The sequence below is a fragment of the Morus notabilis genome, unplaced genomic scaffold (genome assembly GCF_000414095.1).
Source record: "Morus notabilis unplaced genomic scaffold, ASM41409v2 Scaffold120, whole genome shotgun sequence".
Taxonomy (NCBI): domain Eukaryota; kingdom Viridiplantae; phylum Streptophyta; class Magnoliopsida; order Rosales; family Moraceae; genus Morus; species Morus notabilis.
In genome coordinates, this window is record NW_010367559.1 from 353,064 (window position 1) to 369,990 (window position 16,927).

General features: G+C 32.8%; 2 protein-coding genes and 1 long non-coding RNA gene across 3 annotated transcripts in view; 2 read left to right on the forward strand and 1 right to left on the reverse strand.

Moving 5' to 3' along the window:
- Positions 1-865: 865 nt before the first annotated feature.
- Positions 866-4,867, reverse strand: LOC21398251 (isopentenyl-diphosphate Delta-isomerase I). The gene is made up of 6 exons (XM_010112783.2): positions 4,553-4,867; positions 3,428-3,483; positions 3,067-3,158; positions 2,162-2,264; positions 1,931-2,068; positions 866-1,601 (listed from the first exon to the last, which is right to left on the reverse strand). The coding sequence occupies exons 1-6, from the start codon at positions 4,795-4,797 to the stop codon at positions 1,348-1,350; spliced, it is 888 nt and encodes a 295-aa protein (XP_010111085.2). The 5' UTR covers positions 4,798-4,867; the 3' UTR covers positions 866-1,347.
- Positions 4,868-10,336: 5,469 nt separating this feature from the next.
- Positions 10,337-10,923, forward strand: LOC112094425. The gene is made up of 2 exons (XR_002903519.1): positions 10,337-10,515; positions 10,596-10,923. It is a non-coding gene; the product is annotated as an uncharacterized LOC112094425 (long non-coding RNA).
- A 3,344-nt stretch (positions 10,924-14,267) lies between these two features.
- Positions 14,268-16,927, forward strand: part of LOC21398252 (basic leucine zipper and W2 domain-containing protein 2) — a 5,460-nt gene continuing 2,800 nt past the window's right edge. The window contains exons 1-5 of the mRNA XM_024175205.1: positions 14,268-14,412; positions 15,087-15,110; positions 15,321-15,426; positions 15,516-15,584; positions 15,831-16,324. Coding sequence (XP_024030973.1) covers positions 14,408-14,412; positions 15,087-15,110; positions 15,321-15,426; positions 15,516-15,584; positions 15,831-16,324 — 698 coding nt within the window. The 5' untranslated portion in view covers positions 14,268-14,407. The remainder of the gene's footprint in view (positions 14,413-15,086; positions 15,111-15,320; positions 15,427-15,515; positions 15,585-15,830; positions 16,325-16,927) is intronic.

Below are 16,927 nucleotides of genomic sequence, written 5' to 3' on the forward strand. Positions count from 1 at the left end.
GAGCCAGCAGCCACCAAGGTTCACGCTTCTATATATATATATATATATATATATATTTTTTTTTTTTTTTTGATTCATTGGATTTGCCCTTTTAGTTGTTGACAACTTGACATACGTGATGGATCGAAATAGACGTGGTTAAATCCTCCCCTCAAAAATAAAAAGGAAAAAAAATCACAAAAATACATTGGTTTTCAGCATTCAACACAATTAGTTGATGAACTATATGGTAATACTTTAATCGGTAAACTTTTAATTTTGACATATTATCCTTTTTTTTTTATAATTTAGATTCTTGAACATCAATTGAAGATGAACTTTTACGATTCAAGATAGATAATTACGAGTCAATCGTGTCTTATTATTTATGTAAATTTTTACGTTACGAGTCAATAGTATCTTATTATTTATGTAAATTTTTATGTAACAATCAGATGATGATGATGATGATGTCATTTTTTACGTTAAATTTTAAAAATTATAAGTCAATCCTAGTATTAGTGTGAAAAAACAAATGTTCAAAGAAAATATAACAAGCCATAGATTAGTACTCTACAAAAATTAAGAATTCACGAACTAAATTGTTACTATGCTCATAGTTTAATAACTAACAAGCCAATCACCCTTTATACATAATAACCTTGTGCGTCTCAAATTCTCAATATTATAAGGCAAATATAAATCACCTTTAAATTAATGTAGTTAGTTTATTCTATGTATTTCCTAATAGAACTGTTAAAACTTAATCATTACTATTTAGTATACCAATTTTTTTTTTTTTTGAAAACATTTATTATATCATGGCGACAATACAGCAATATAACAAAATACGAATACTACAAAGTAAAATGTGCCCAACGCTGGATAAGATAACTACGGAGAGGAGAAGCCCAAACTCTTTACAAGTGTTTAAAGTTTGAATCTTCCCTCAATCCTCTTATAATCATATCAATGGAGAGCAAACAAGGTGATGTTTTGTTTTCAAATTAAGCGATCAAATTAATTAATTAACAAAAAGAGAGAACAAGCAGAGACACCAATACTATTAAAGAGAACAGAAACAGCCACTAAGATTCTTATTAGCTTCCCCAAATGCATAAAGCATGTACTCCATCACAGATCCGAGGCTTGTTTTTCGAATGTTCACTCAAAACTTACCATCAGCACGCCATAAGTTAAGAGTTTTTTCTTTCTTTTTTTTCTTTTTTTCCCTTTTTTTGCCTTGTGGGCAAAAAGTAGAATGAAGCAAATACAAAAGAGTTCCAGTGCCTACTTATTTGGAAACCCACTTGGTGTGCAAACTTATTGGAAGAAAGGCTACTACGACACCACAAAAAACTGCGCTTTTCAAGTCAACTTGTGAATGGTTTTCATGTCAATAACCTCCTTGAGTGTGCCATTCTCAAGATGATCCCACCATTTGAACAAGAAGTTGTCTACAACCAGTCTGAACCAAGGGGACAGCTTTAAACCGCCCTCCCCGGCATCTGCTTTCCTCAAGAGCTCTTTCAACTGATCGCGGTTTACGTACTTGATATCAGCAACTTCATCAGGGTTTGGATGGGCACTAACATCTCGGACAATGAAGAGCAGGTAATCAACTGCAATACAAGGAAATGATGACAAAGAAGTGAACACAAAAATCAAAACAATGAGACTTTTGACGGAAGACACCTTTCATAATTAATTGATGGATTGAAAATCAAATTTGCTAGCCACGTTTACCATGAATAATCTCATATTTATAAATCAAACAAACGGCAAATCAAAAATTATCAATGTACTCAAGTGTTGCAACTAGCACGCGAAAATTTTCCAATAGAGACCAGTTGCGGCACCAATGTTCCTAATCTAACTCAAAGACTATTTTATAAAATGAGCAAAAGTACCAAAAAAGTGACGTTAAGTAAATTAAAGTTCGAATTATTACGTTCGTGTTCGCCCCACTTGCCATCAGAGGGTGCCTTGTACAGAATCCTGCCTAGAGGGGTAAACTGGTCAACTGGGACATCTTCAGCAGCAATACCCAGTTCATCAAAAAGCTTTCTTTGTGCTGCATTCCTTACTCCTGGTGATGAGAGAGAACAAAAACAATAACAAAAGTTAGGGCAAGTAAGTTTTCAAGGAAAATTGGAATATCTACTTATACAGAAATTCATACCAAGGTAATCATCCTCAATAAGTTCAGATTCACGGTAGAGTGGATGGCTGCAACAGGTGTTTGTCCATACAAGAGGGAATGTTACCTTTGTTCCGGATCTTTGCTGTAGAGGTAAAAACAGACAGAAGTAGGCACATCTCATAAGACAAACTTATCACCAGAAATGTTCCCAAGCAGAAATAAACAGCCGTTCAATTAAACTAGCCTAAATATCTTCAAAGAGAGCACAAAAAGAAATGTATCCGTGACCTTGATGTCATTTAGCCAATGAAATTTCTTTCCAAAGTATTGATCGACACAGTGTAGATGACAACATATAGAGTGATACATGGAAGTAAATAACAGCCTACAATCAGCGGCACCAATTACTAATATCGAATACTAAGGTGAATAAAAAATGACAATTGTTTAATATGTTATATGCATGGGTCGAATTATGACTCAGTTCCTTCATTTACGTGGCACTATAAAGTATAAACTTGCTTCTTTTTGCATTTAATCTGGGATATCCAATTCAAAGAATTTCGACCACTCTCCATCTAAGCAACTCACACTTGAATCTAAATTTCTGATAAATTCATAGCAAAATTAAGATGTAGCTTCACTCCTAGTCCTGATATCACGCATAAACAGAAACATTTACACCCATACGCTTGCTTGTTTTTCAAGTATGCAAGCGGTTTTAAGTTTACAATTCAACCAATAACGTGATGCAACCAATAACGTGTTACTTTTCTATAGGTCATTTAATCCTGTAAGCCGTCAATATAGTCCATGTAAGTTCCACAAAACTTCTGAAATTAAGACATTGTTTTTAGTGCAAATATTTTCTTTCACCATTGATATTTTCTGTGTTCAAGTCTGCAAGCTTCCAGTTCAACAAACTTGATATATGAAAAAAATACCTGAAGAAGCAACTCATATTTTGAGTTAAACAAAAACACACTGAAAGCCCTGTGAAGCAGATTATCTTTTTCAATCTTCTCCATTAAGTGACCTGCAGTTTTACAGAACTGAGACAATTAAAGAACCATGCTAAGGATCCAGCAGAATGTTCACCACCATCCACACAAAAGGCAAAAAATTATAGGATTCTGGAGCTCTACAAAGTAAAATAATCAACAATATGAAGAAATTGTTCTTAGATCATAACATGAAAGCAGCCAACATTAACAGACTGTGTCTGGTTTAGGATAGAAAAATATTTGTTAAAGCAAAACACAAAGAAATGCGCCAAAAGAAGGTTGAAGCCCGATGTCTACTTACAATTGTATTTGCTATCATGACCAACCACACGATCACTCTCATCCACTAGAATGCATCTGTAGAAAGAACAAATAAAGATCGTTTTAAGCTCGATGAAAGAGGAATAATTAATATAAAAAAATAAAATAAAAAATAATGCATCAGAGATACATCAATGCATTAAAAACCACACAAAAAAAAAAAACCCCCTACAAATATTGGTATATACATAGATTCGAATAAAAATTTAGATAAGTCGATGTTTTTCGGCCCCAATTAGAGCATCAACAATTTGATTGAATAAAAATCCCAAACCATTTGACTATACCAAATTATCAGCTCAGCCAACGTATTCCCTTTTTTTTCTGAAAACAAACCCCAGATTTCATTTTCTTTCCTTGCTGGACCAAAAGAAGAAATTAAATCTATAAGCCATCTAAGCCTTAAAAACAACGAAAACATAGCCAAGAAGTTTGTTCTGGTTCTGACTAGATTAAAAAAAAAAAAAAAAAAAAAAAAAAACCTGTCAAAGTCATAGTAGTCAGAGTTTTTTCATTTCCGCAGCAAAGATGAGCATAAACGAAAAATCATAAAACAAAACAACTTAGGCTTCTTCACTTCACAGATTTAAGTTTTCACTTCACGAATTTAAATTTTTAATTTAAGTTGAGATATAATATTTTTTAAAAATTTTTTTACTGTAACAAAAAAAAAAGTTAAATGTGACAAATTTTTACGAATTTTTATTATAAAAATCTAAAATTAAAAACTCAAATTGATGAAATGAAAGACGCCTAAATTCCATTTTTCTCATCAACCGAACACAGTATAACAAGAAAATCATTATTCAGGGATGCAGAGAGAGAGAGAGAGAGAGAGAGAGCGTTGAAAATTTCAATTCCTTCTCCATGACTCCCTTCTCTCAGCAGCCAAACGAAGAACAAACAAATCAATAAAAAAAAAAATTCAATAAAAAAAAAGTCCTTTCTTCCACATAATTCTCAATCTTCAGATTTTTTGTTTTGGTGAAAGAGCATAACACAAAATCATACAGGAAAGCAAACAATTAGAAACTTGAAGATGAAAATTCATGATTTTGAAGTTCTTGAAGATCAAAATCATAAAGAGACTAGAGTTAAAACGCACTCGTCTTCAAACATGAGGCGTCTCTGGACGGCGTCCATGCCGGCATCAGGAGCGTCTCCCATGGCGGTTGTCTTGGAGGAGAGAGAAACCCTGGCGGTGAGAGGAGAGAAGGTCTTGGGGGAAAGAGAGAATCGGAGAGAAGAGTTATGGGCAAAATGGGAAAAAGAAGAAGAGAGGATATGGGAAGATTTTGGGGCCAAAGAGAGCCTGGTTGTGGTATTAACGAGTTGGGAAGTGAGAGCCATTTTAGTTATTTTTCAGCACAAAAAAGTTGTACGCATTCGGCAAATAATTACGAGGACCCAAAATCCACCATTGTCGGATTCAGTATGCCATATATATAATGCCAATTCATGGTATATTAATTTCTCAGCAGCCAATAAATAAAATATTATAAATTTTACGAAAATAGTAGAAAATATATCAATATGATAGATTAATTTTTAGTTATATAAATTAATAGATCATAACTTATCAAGTTATAATTTATAACCAGATAAGTTATGGATAAATTTGACAAGTTATGGTTTATAACTAGACAAATTATTGATAAAAATCGTGAATAACTTATCAAGTTATGGTTCATAACCAGACAAATTATGAACGAAAACAGTAATTTAACTTATTTATTAACTTATGTAAACTATTAACTTATTAATTTTAATTTATCTCAAACAGTGACTTATTTCTCTCTTTTTTTCAAATTTTACTCATTAGGTTGTTACTATTTTTCCTTTTCTTCCATTTTGTAAATTTCATATAACAATAGAGAAATAGTATTTTTTTTAATAAAAATACTAGTGTTTATTATTTTTTTAACTGTTAAATTTAATTAAAATTATATTAAATTAAATAAATATATAAAATAAATAAATTTTGGTGCAAATTTAATAATTAAAAAGTGCAGAATTCCGGTATTCTCCGGAAGAAGTCCCAATTTCTTAAATACCTATTGAATTTACTAAGTCAAACGGTTTGAATACGAACGTCAATTTCGATTTTCTTTTTTTTTTCTTCTAATGCCGGAGTTTTTCCTTGAATAAATATGGTCATGGTGTATGATTTGGACAATGTTAAAAAGGGACAAAATTGGGTACAAATTGACGTTCAAGAAAGTTATATTTTTATGTGACAAAAGGATACACCATTTGTTCGATTGGCAAGAAGGTGTACCCCTTAATTTTTTTTTCTCCTTTGTCTTTTTTTTTTTTTTAATGGTTACCATTGTTTTCTCAGCTGTGAAAATGAGCTTAATTTTTTTTTTTTTTTCCTTTTGGTGAATGTGAAAATAATTGACAGTAACACCATTCGGATTTGGGAGTCAGGAAATACCAAATAGGATTTTATGTGAATGGCGTTAAAAACAATGCCAGGCAGAACAGGAAAAATAATGTTTGCAAAAGGTACGTTTTTCCTCATATTGTCGTGTAAAGTTTGGTTGGATTTTTTCTTTTTTCTTTTTTCTTTTTTCCTTTTTTTTTTAAATAAAGGTTTTTTTTTTTTTTTTTTTTTGTGTAAAATGAAGTTTGGTTGGAATTGGATTAGTTATACGCTTTCCTTACTAAAATTGTTGTTTATCAGGTGATTGACACAATATTACTTCTTACGAGTCCGTTCGGTTCGCTAATTCGAGTTGAGATGTAATGTTGTGTGAGAGCTTTTTACTGTAACGAAAAAGTTAAATGTGACTGTTTCTGAAAGCTTTTTAATGTAACAAAACTCGAATTCTAAACTCGAATCAGCAAAAAGAACGGAGCCTTAAAACTGTTAAAAAAATAAAAAATTGTAGAGTAATTTGTAGAGAAAATGAAGCATCATAATACGAAATAGTTTAAGGACTAACACCGCTAATAATTTTAAAATGTATTGTCGGGGTACAAACTTAAGAGCACTTTTTATATAAATTCTTAAAATAGTAAAGTAAAATGACAGCTTGGGTTCATCATTCATGTGATTTATTAGAAAGTGCCACATTCTTTATATGGAATTTGTACGTAAAATTAACTTTATATTTGTAAGTCTAAAAAAAGTCCAAAGGACTCTTAACACATGTTACACTTGCATATTTTTTTTCCTTTTGATTTGATAATACGTGCATCTTATGGTTGACTAGTGGTTTGCCTACCACTGAGGCAACTACCTACCCAGGAGACTGAGAGAGTAATATTTAATGGAACAAATAAAATAATGTTGAATTCGCTGGACAGTATTGACCATCACGTGTTGACTGATCTGATATATATATATATATATATATATATTCTAAAAAAAAGGAAAGGCAACAAAAAAAAAAATGCAACATAATCATCTAATCGGATATGGATAGAAGTAATGGATGTTTTTACAGCAATTCAATTCATTAGTCATTCAACTGTTCAGAGTTTCCTTTAGAATTTTCAGGATTTGATGTATGGAAAAAATAAATAAGTAAGTTTTTTTTTTTAAATACAAGACAGAATCTTATTTGGATCTCCAGGAAAGCTGGGATGAAATATTCAAGCTTGTACACTTCTTCTTAGGTAATTATGGTTAAAATTGCTGATATTAATGTAAGTCCTCGTTTTACCTTAAAAAAAAAAAAAAAAAACAACTACAACGAAACGATATCCAAGCAAAAAAGTATGTTGACTGGAAAATTCTCTATTTGAAAAAATAATAACATCTAGATCGAGAGAGGACATTGTAAGGAATTAGTAATAATTCAACTTAAAATGGGCGACCCAAAAAAGGGTGTAGCAGTAGCTCGATTTCAATAGCTCACATGTTTTGGAGCCACAATTTTTTTATATTAAAAAAAAAAAAAAAAAAAAATCTCTCACATTTTCTTGCTCCAATATGATTTGACAAAAAGAATATCCTTTTATTCCAAAAAAAAAAAAAAAATAGAAGTAGCTATATATTTTTTTAATTAGGAAGTAGATGTTGATTCTAAAGCAAAAACTTTATTTAGTAAGAAAAGTCTTTTGTTTAAGGAAGTTGGTTATTATTTGACGTAAGCTTTTTATTTTACGTATAATTTCAGACACCTTAAATAATTAAATTTGATAGGATATCCAGTATTTAGCTGCAACATGCAAAATTTTGCATTCACAACATAAGTGAGGGAAAAGGGGAAAAAATAAAATAAAATAATAAAATTATTGCCAATTTAACCAGCTAATCAATGAAAGATCTCATCATCTAATGGGTCTTGATCACCTGTGCTCCATTGGACGGGCGGCCACGCGCTGTGCAATAACAAACAAAATTACGTTTTTATTCATTTTTAAACAAATGGGTATTAAATTTAATGAAGTCAGATGTAAGATGCAATATTTTGATATATAGTTTGAAAGAAGGGATTCTTATAGTATTATTGACATGTCCAAAAACCAATGCTATTCATAAAATACATTTTTAGCGCTGAAAACATTAACTAATATATGGTTTGTACATAAATATTGATACATCTATATATATATGTATAAAATATATATAAATATACACGTATATCTTTATGTACAAAAATATATATACATATATCTTGATGTAACAATGACAATCTTTTAATAAAATAATGAATAATAAAATATAACTTGGTTAAAGAAATCTGATATTGGGTTACTTCAAACTTTTCATTTAAAAAAAAAAAGAAAAGAAAAGGTCAATTATTTTGACAAGTTTTCTTCAGATATTTAGGCCTCGTTCATTTCGCGGATTCGAATTTTTAATTCGAGCTGAGATGTGACATTTTCTGAGAGTTTTTCACTGTAGCAGAAAAAGTTAGATGTGACATTTTCTGAGAGTTTTTTACTGTAAAAATCTAAAACTGAAAACTCAAATCGGTGAAATGAACGATGACTAATTGATGCTTCAATGAAGCCCACTATTTGTTTTAAATAGATGAAGCCCACCCCCAATAGACCTTTATTCGTGATCTTTAAATTATTAATATAATTGATTCTTATTATTATTGTTTATAAGAAATCATGATAGCAAATTGGCAAGAAAAAAAAAATCAAGCACCAACTTCTGAGTGGATTTTAGCCCCAAGTCAACTTCGTCACCTTGAACGGATTCAAAGTCCACATTTCCTTTCCCTTTGAAAAATAAAATACGTATATGTGCATATACAACTAGCTGAAGCACACAATAAATCAAAGTTGGCGTGTTCAAAGGCGAGAGAAGCATGATTATCATCTAGCAATGGGAATGGTTGTTTCAAGGCCGAAAGAAATAATGAACAGTATCAAAATTATCATTTAGACGTTTCTATAGTCTAGAGCATGTGTCTTACCTAGAGATGTCAAAATGGGTCAGGCTTTATAGACCGGCAGAGCCAGACACGTTAAAAAGTAAGTACGGTATGACATGACACGATTATAAAATGGGTTAGGCTTGACGTAACTTTTAGATATGAAAACACGTTAATGCACGATATACTAAGAGCACGGCACGAGCACGTTAAAAGCACCATATGGCCCAATTAATGAAGATGAAGTATAAAATTAATTTTATTAATATATTTTACATGTTATAAAAATATTTGTTTTATTAAGAAGTTTTTTTATCAAGATTTTATCCTAATGGTTTTGCTTAGTAAAATTTTTAATGAGGTTATTTTTTTTAATTAATGATATGTTTTCTTTTGTTAAGACTTTAATATTTTCATTATGTTAAAAGCTTATTTCCTTTTATTAAAAAAAAGCTTATTTTTTTTGTATTTGTTGTAAATATGCTATTTGATACGACAGAGGCATGTTAAGAGCACGATAAAAACACGAGCATAACATAAACACGTTAAGGACACAATTCAAATATAAATAGGTCGTAGGTTGAGATTGACACTATAAAAATTAAATAGGTCAAGCCCGGCACGATAAATAAATTGGTTGGTTTAAAAGCTACATAAGGCACGTTTGGGCCTAATTTAAACAGATCAAACTGGGTTGGGCCACGATTGACATCTTTAGTCTTACCGTTGACACACATTATAATGTTACGTAATTTACGAGGGTATGAACTCTAAGCATATTTATTGTTGTTCTACATGTAGGGCTGGCAATTGAGACAGGCTGGCCTGAAGCCCAACTTAGTTGGCCCAAATCCAGCCTATACAAATACTCGGGCCCACTTAAATCCCCAAGGCTTAGGTTGGGATGAGAATCTAGGCCCAAAAATTCTATAGCTCCTATTTGTAGTTGGCCCAAATCCAGCCTATATAAAGACTCGGGCCCACTATGTATCATATTTTTGAAACTAAAGTAAATAATATATTTTAACATTATTTGAAATAAATAGTCATTTATATAGCAGTAAATGATTCATTTAGGGCTATTAAAAATATTTATTCACGTAAATTTTTATTTAGACTTATAAAAATAATTTTTTTCATGTAAATAAGCTTTTTTAAAAAAAATTTTAGGATAAAATTATTTTAATAACTTATAGTATATTTAAAAAAGCTCTTAATATCTCATGTTTAATAATATTAAAACGGTACTTCAGCTTTTTAAAATCAATTTATTAGTACCTTCACTTGAATGTGGGACATGAATCACGAAGACGTTTGGTTGATAAATTCAGAATTATTTTTAATTTATGTGTATTTTTTATAAGAGAAAATACTATAATAAATTATAAATTATGATCTGAAATATGACACGAATCCTCCGACCCTGAGGATAAATCTCATCACTATCTCATAAGTATTTGTATAAAAATACTAAACGGCTCCGCCGTGGCTCCTCAGACACATGGGGTGGCCTCATGCCCCTATTGAATCCGCGTGGGCCCACCCCACGTGTCTGAGGTGGAGCCGTAGACTTACCCTTTTTTAGTGTAAGTTTTGATCTACGGAGCTAAAAGCCCAAAGCTTGAACAAGTCCAACAAGAAGCCTGCCGCTGCAGCCTGGTAGTTATGCCGCGGGAGAAGAGTCCCGGTTTGAAGATCCTCTGGCTCTGGACCATTGGCACAGCCGCCAGTAATCTCTCTCTCTCTCTCTCTCTCCAATCATTTAGAAAAAAACATCCATTGTCTTACGAATGATTGTTTGCTTTGCAGTTCTGGTCACGAGCGTGGTGAAGACGCGGCTGAGAGACATGGAGACCCTCATGAACACCGAGCAACAACAAAACCGCCAAGAAGACCAAAACTTTCCTAACGAATCGCTCCTCGTTGATTCCCAAGTCATTCGAGAAGACAAGTCATAGGTTTGAGGTCCTTTCTTGTTATGGTTTTTGGCTGTTGGGTTTTGGAGAAGTGTCCACAACGTGTTTGATGAATGTCGTGAATGAAACTCTTTTGCTTTTTTTTCGAGTTTTCTGGAGACTTTTGCGGCACGAATGGTCTAATAATTTGAGTAATCTAAGTGGGCAGATTGAGAAAAAAAGGTTGTTGTTTTGAGTGCTGAGTTTCCTCACCTCAATTGCAATGAATTGCCTAATGGTACATTTACTTGGAAAGCTTGAACCATGGAGACCGAAATTGGGTTCTCTGATAATCTGAATTCTTGCATTACAAACTATGATGATTTCCTTGTTTTTTTTCCAACTCAAATTCTTTTGCTACTTTCGACATAGTATTTTCTCTCACAAATATTTTCAAATTCAACTTTTTTGCTGCAGTGTATTTTCTCACATAAAAAAGTTTAAGTTGATTTGAATTGTGAAAAGAACACACCCTTAATTTATGATTTGGGTGGCGGAAGTTTCAAGTCATCCAATTTAAAATGCAGTTGCAGGAAGAGATAGCAAAAATTTGAGAAACTTTTGGAAATGTTTTGGTTGATTTTGGAAACGCTTTCTCACGTTCGGTAGCATTTTGGAAACTTTTTCTTGCAATTCCCGAGGTGTTTCAGTTGAAAATGGTTTTGAAATTGCCTCCACGGCTACATGTGGAACAAATTTTTCATAATCTTTTTTCCATTTTTCCTTTTGCACATATTTGAGAGTTGCTTCTTTGTGTTGAGATGTGTTTATTGCATTTGCTGTTACCTGTTTTATTTCTACTCCAAGAATTTGTCATCCTTCTCTCTCAGAATAAGGAAAATGGTATGATAAAATAATCAGGAGAATCTGGTAATATCATCAGAAGCCTTTACTATCTCATTGGAGAGCACTTATGTTCATGGCTGTTTGTGAATTTCAGCTCTTACTGGACCTATTCGAGCTAAAATCTTTCAATTCTAATGCTTTTTTTGACCTCATGAAAATATTTCATCCATGTACACGTATACACACAATCCTCCTTTAATCTTTGATGTAAAAGCTTAGAAAGCCAAAAATCATACATCATTACAAAATTCCCTAGGCAAAGAAAGGGTGCAGAAGATTCCTACCAGATTTCTTTATTGTTGAGACGTGTTGCAGAAACTTTTCACCTGCCACAACCATGTTTTGCCAAGCATTGGATAAATCACTGTTCTTTTTCAACAAGGCTGTGTGAGGGCGAACAGTTTTCCACCCGAACAAAATAAAAAATTTATAAAGGTGATCGTTTCCTTTTACTTTAGCTTATTCAAGTACATTAAGATTTTAGAGGATAGAGGATGATGATTCGGACCACTAAAACAAGAGTAATGCTACAGGGCACCTAAACACCATCATCTAATTGAAGGTGGCTCCCGCAATATGGGGGTGGAGGTCATCTTTTATTAGACGGTAGTGCTTAGCACATATGGTGGCTCTGTTTGGTAAGAAGGAAAGAAAATAGGAAGGAAAGTAAAATTATAATGCATAAAAAATTAGAAGGATATAAAAGATTTTGATTTTCCCTTGACTTGTTTGGTATGATAGGGAAGAAAGAAAATGAATCTACCTTCTCTTGTTTGGTATTGGAAGTGAAACTAAAGGGATGGAAAAATTATTATTGGTGTAATTACTTTTTTGCCTAAATATTTTTTATTAATATTCTTTTCTAATAAAAATATAAATAATACAGTATTATTCAACATCAAATTAACTCGAAAAATTCATGTAACTTGAACATATATTCCATCTATATTATACACACACATATACATACATATATAAAGATACAAAAAACATAATTTAACCATATGATTTCAAGTCTTCATTGTTGTACATCACCTTCAAGAGCAAGTCATTAACATACAACGTTGATATTAGACAAGCAAAAGCAAAAAAAAAAAAAAAAAAAAAAAGGACGAGCAAATTGTAAAAAAAAAAGAGAGAGAGAGAACGAAATAAGAAGAAGCAAGGTAGTGAGAGATTTATTAACATACAACGTTGATATTAGACAAAAAAAAAAGACGAGTAAATTGTAAAAAAAAAAAAAAAAAAAAAGAGAGAGAGAGAGAGAGAGAGAACGAAACAAGAAGAAGCAAGGCATTGAGAGATTCATTTTCCTTCTTAAAATCCTCCCACTTTTGGAGAGATTAAATATGGTGGGACTCACCCATTACATTTTTCTTTCAATTTTCTTTTCCTTCTCAATTTCCTTTCTACCAAACAAGTTAATTTACCAATTTTCATCCTAAAATCCCTCCAACATTTTCTTTCCTTCCACTTTTCATTCATACCAAACATAGTTTAGTGTTTTTCCTAAAATAAGGTGCCGAATGACCATAAAATGGAAAAAGATGCAAGGGAAAACACTTTTTTTTTTTGTTTTTTTGTGGTGGGATCTCTATTTAGGGACAATTATCTTTGACTGAAATCACCATGGCTATAACAAAATTGATAACTCTATGTATAAAAAAGAAATCCTATCTAAGACTATAGTTTGAACCATCCAGCGTGTGTGTTAGTTCCACATATTTTTAAACATATTTAAAAACGTGCAACTATCATTAATAATACCTTACTGTAGAAAGCTCCTTATAAGTTGTGAAGAATTTAGAATTCTCTAACTTTAGTACTTTACCATCATATATGCCATGCATTTTCAAACAATTAGATGATGATTGTCCGCATGAATTTTGAGCGTTGAAAAATTTTCTCGTTGAATTCCACTTGATAAAAAATAGTTTAAATTTTGATTGATTTGCTCATCTTGCACTCCACGGCAAAGAAATTGACGGTAATAGTGGCATAATAAACTTTCCATTGAAGAATCTCTAAGAGCCCGTTTGGTTTGAAGATTTGTTATCTGATTCGAATTATGATTTATGATTCGTTATAATATTTTCTCTCATAAAAAAACACACGTAAATTAAAAATAATTATAATATCATAATTCTAATCCATGAATCAAACGGGCTATAAAAGAAAAAAACTTTGCATTGAGAAATGAGATACCACATTATTTTTAACTAAGCAAGCTTCAGAATTACGACCAACGCGTTTTTCATAAAAACGACAGAAAAATTTTTAAGTAAAAGAAGACCTGTCGTCTACTCATTTAAACGACTGGAAACTTTCAAATCTGACAAAAAAAATTTGTTTCTTTCATTTTGAAAAATAAAAAATAAAAAATAAAATAAGCAACATAAATAAACGACAATTCCTGTTGTAACTAAAACGATAGCATGCCATTTTCTTCCTTTCCTCATCATAAGCAACATAAAATAAACGACAGTCCATGTTGTAACTAAAACGACAGCATGCCGTTTTCAAGAAAATATGCAACAAACGACATGTCGTTTCGTTAACCGACATCAAACCTACAAAAGCAAATATCACGTCGTTTTGAAATCGAAAAAAAAAAAAAAAAAGTTTTTTCATTTCTTTCTAGCAGTAAAATAGTAGAAATGATATTTTCGTCCCCGAATAAATAGCGAGCGTGGAAACGCACCCACCGAAAACTCTCTCATTTTGTTTTCTTTCTTCCTCTTCTCACTCCGTCTAATCTCAAGGCGCTCAAGCTCTCACTCTCAGACTCACCGCTTCTCCGATCCCACTTCGTCTTGGTTTATGAGGTTATAATCTCTCTTTTCTCCATCTCTTTTCCGGATCCTTCAATTTCTATGCCCTTTTGCTTTCCTCTTTTCTGTATTTTGTCGCAGATCTGCGTCTTCTTTACGAATCTGGTTATTTCTGATCTTTTGTGAACTTATCTTAGGGTTTCTAATTTAGTGGGTTCGTATGAATTTCTGTGGTGTGTATTGTTTGATTCGAGTCATTTCGTGGAATCACTCGATCTTATGTGGGGTTTTTGGTGGAATTGAGATTGTATGATTCGAATTAATTATTATTTGGTATTTTTGGGAATAAGAAAGTCATATTTAGTGGTCATTTCCTGGTTTTTTCTTTTGCGATCTATCTATATATTAACTGTGTGTGACTTTCGATCTAAAAGGAATCCATTTCTTGAGGTTTTTCTTTTCTTTTCCTGGGTCTCTTTTCTCTTGAATTGTTCTCCGATTTTTAGGCACTATTTTCTTTAATTTCTTGAAGCTTTTAACCGGGCTAATCTACTTTAGCGGAAAACTTTGTTGATTTTATGGGTTTTCTTGGTTCTTGGGATGTTATCAAGCTATTTTTTAAGTTTCTTTTATTGAAAACTTTAGATCAAATTGGGCTTCACTGTTGAGTTTTCATTGATTGACTTTATATTTATTTTTTCACTGAATCTTTGCTTTTTCACGCGCAGCTCGAAGGAGAGACCCACTCTCGGGTAAGTCTTAAAACTTCTTGGAATATGCTCTTCGTACTTTTTGGAGTAGCATGTATTTGTGAATAAAAATATAAAATACACACAAGTAGCATCAACACCACCTCCATTTGTGTTGTTGTTGTTGTTGTTGTTACTGCTGTTCCCGAAGTATAACCTCAAATCTCCCGTTGCGCATACTTAATTTTTTCTTCCTGTGCGTCTAATATACAGTGGCACGCGGATTAAGACCCGCAAACGGAACATTGCAGCGCCGCTGGACCCTGCAGCTTTTGCGGATGCAGTGGTCCAGATTTATTTGGATAATGCTGGTGATTTGGTAAGTTTATCTTGTATGTGCATTATAAAATTAGCGTGTCTTCATAAGTCTGAATTTTATGTAATTCACTTGTCTTTTCTTTTGTGCAGGAAGCTGTTGCCAAGAGCTTTGAGTCTTCAGACCTTAACTTCTCAAGATACGGCGACACCTTTTTTGAGGCAAGTTTCTTTGTTTCATTTTTTATATCTTTTGTTAGGTTCCATCTGTTTAGCATCGTTTTGGAGTAATGGTGATTATATGTTCCAACTCTATGAGCTGGATATAGGAATCAAATTCTTTTTACAGATATATCCATGTGATTGTGGCAAAAAAAAAAAAGAAGCAAAAAATCATTCCCTTAGCTTGTTTACTTTCTGAATGCATTTTAATGAAACTGTGAAGTTTTACTCTTTGTGCAACTACAGGTTATTTTCACTGGGGGCCGTACACAACCTGGAACAACAAAACCTGATGAGGGGGAGCGCCATCCCTACTCTATACTAGATTATGAGCCTAAACGTGAAGTTATCTTACCATCTGTGATCTACATACAGAAAATTCTTAGGCGGAGGCCATTCCTCATAAAAAATCTTGAAAATGTCATGCGAAAATTCCTCCAGTCTCTTGAGCTTTTTGAGGAGAATGACAGGAAGAAGCTGGCAATTTTCACAGCACTTGCATTCTCACAGAAGCTATCGGGTCTTCCTCCGGAGACTGTGTTCCAGCCATTGCTTAAGGATAATCTTGTTGGCAAAGGGCTAGTCCTTCCATTTATAACAGACTTTTTCAAGGAGTATCTGGTTGATAATAGCCTTGATGATTTGATTTCAATTCTGAAGCGGGGTAAAGTGGAGGACAGTCTTCTGGAATTCTTCCCATCTGCAAAGCGATCTGCTGAAGGTTTCTCTGAACATTTCACGTGAGTCTTTGCTATCTGACTGTTATAATTAATTTTTGTTGCAGATGATTTCCTAGACTTGATTGTGATATTAGTTTATTCATTTTGTAAAGATTGTGGAGTCATATTCTGCATACTGTATATTTACTCTGATTACGTTTGTGGTATACTAAATATCTGCACGCTTTTAATGTTTTATGTTACTAACGAGTATAAGAAAAAAAAAATTGGTTACGGTAAGAGGTGTTAGTTTTTCATTTTTTTTTTATAAAAGGTGTTGGGTACACTCCCCAAGGGGTAGCTTAAGTGGGCTCAGGACCTCACCTTACAGCGGGAGGTCTTGGGTTCGATTCCCCTTGGGGTACCTCCCTCAGTTTGTCCCCGTGTGTTCGGATAGGAGGGTCTACACATACTCTTAGGGATTAGTCAGGTGCACAGAGGCATGGAAAAAAAAAAGTGTTAGTTACCATAAGAAGTTTTTCATTAAGGGCATGTTTACTTCACATGAAGGGAAAGGGAAAGGGAGGACTGTTTCCCTTTCCCATCTAACCTATTCATGTGTTTACTTACAAAATCAAGAACGTGTAATTGAGTGAGTCCCGCATTACGTAGGGAATGCCGAGA

Bases quoted from the DNA above. Each gene is read 5' to 3' on its own strand.
- LOC21398251 (XM_010112783.2), bottom strand. From the start codon at position 4,797: ATGGCTCTCACTTCCCAACTCGTTAATACCACAACCAGGCTCTCTTTG. The intron at 3,484-4,552 runs GTGCGTTTTAAC...TTCTTTCTACAG, and splicing joins CGCCTCATGTTTGAAGACGA to ATGCATTCTAGTGGATGAGA. The intron at 2,265-3,066 runs GTATTTTTTTCA...TTACCTCTACAG, and splicing joins AATATGAGTTGCTTCTTCAG to CAAAGATCCGGAACAAAGGT.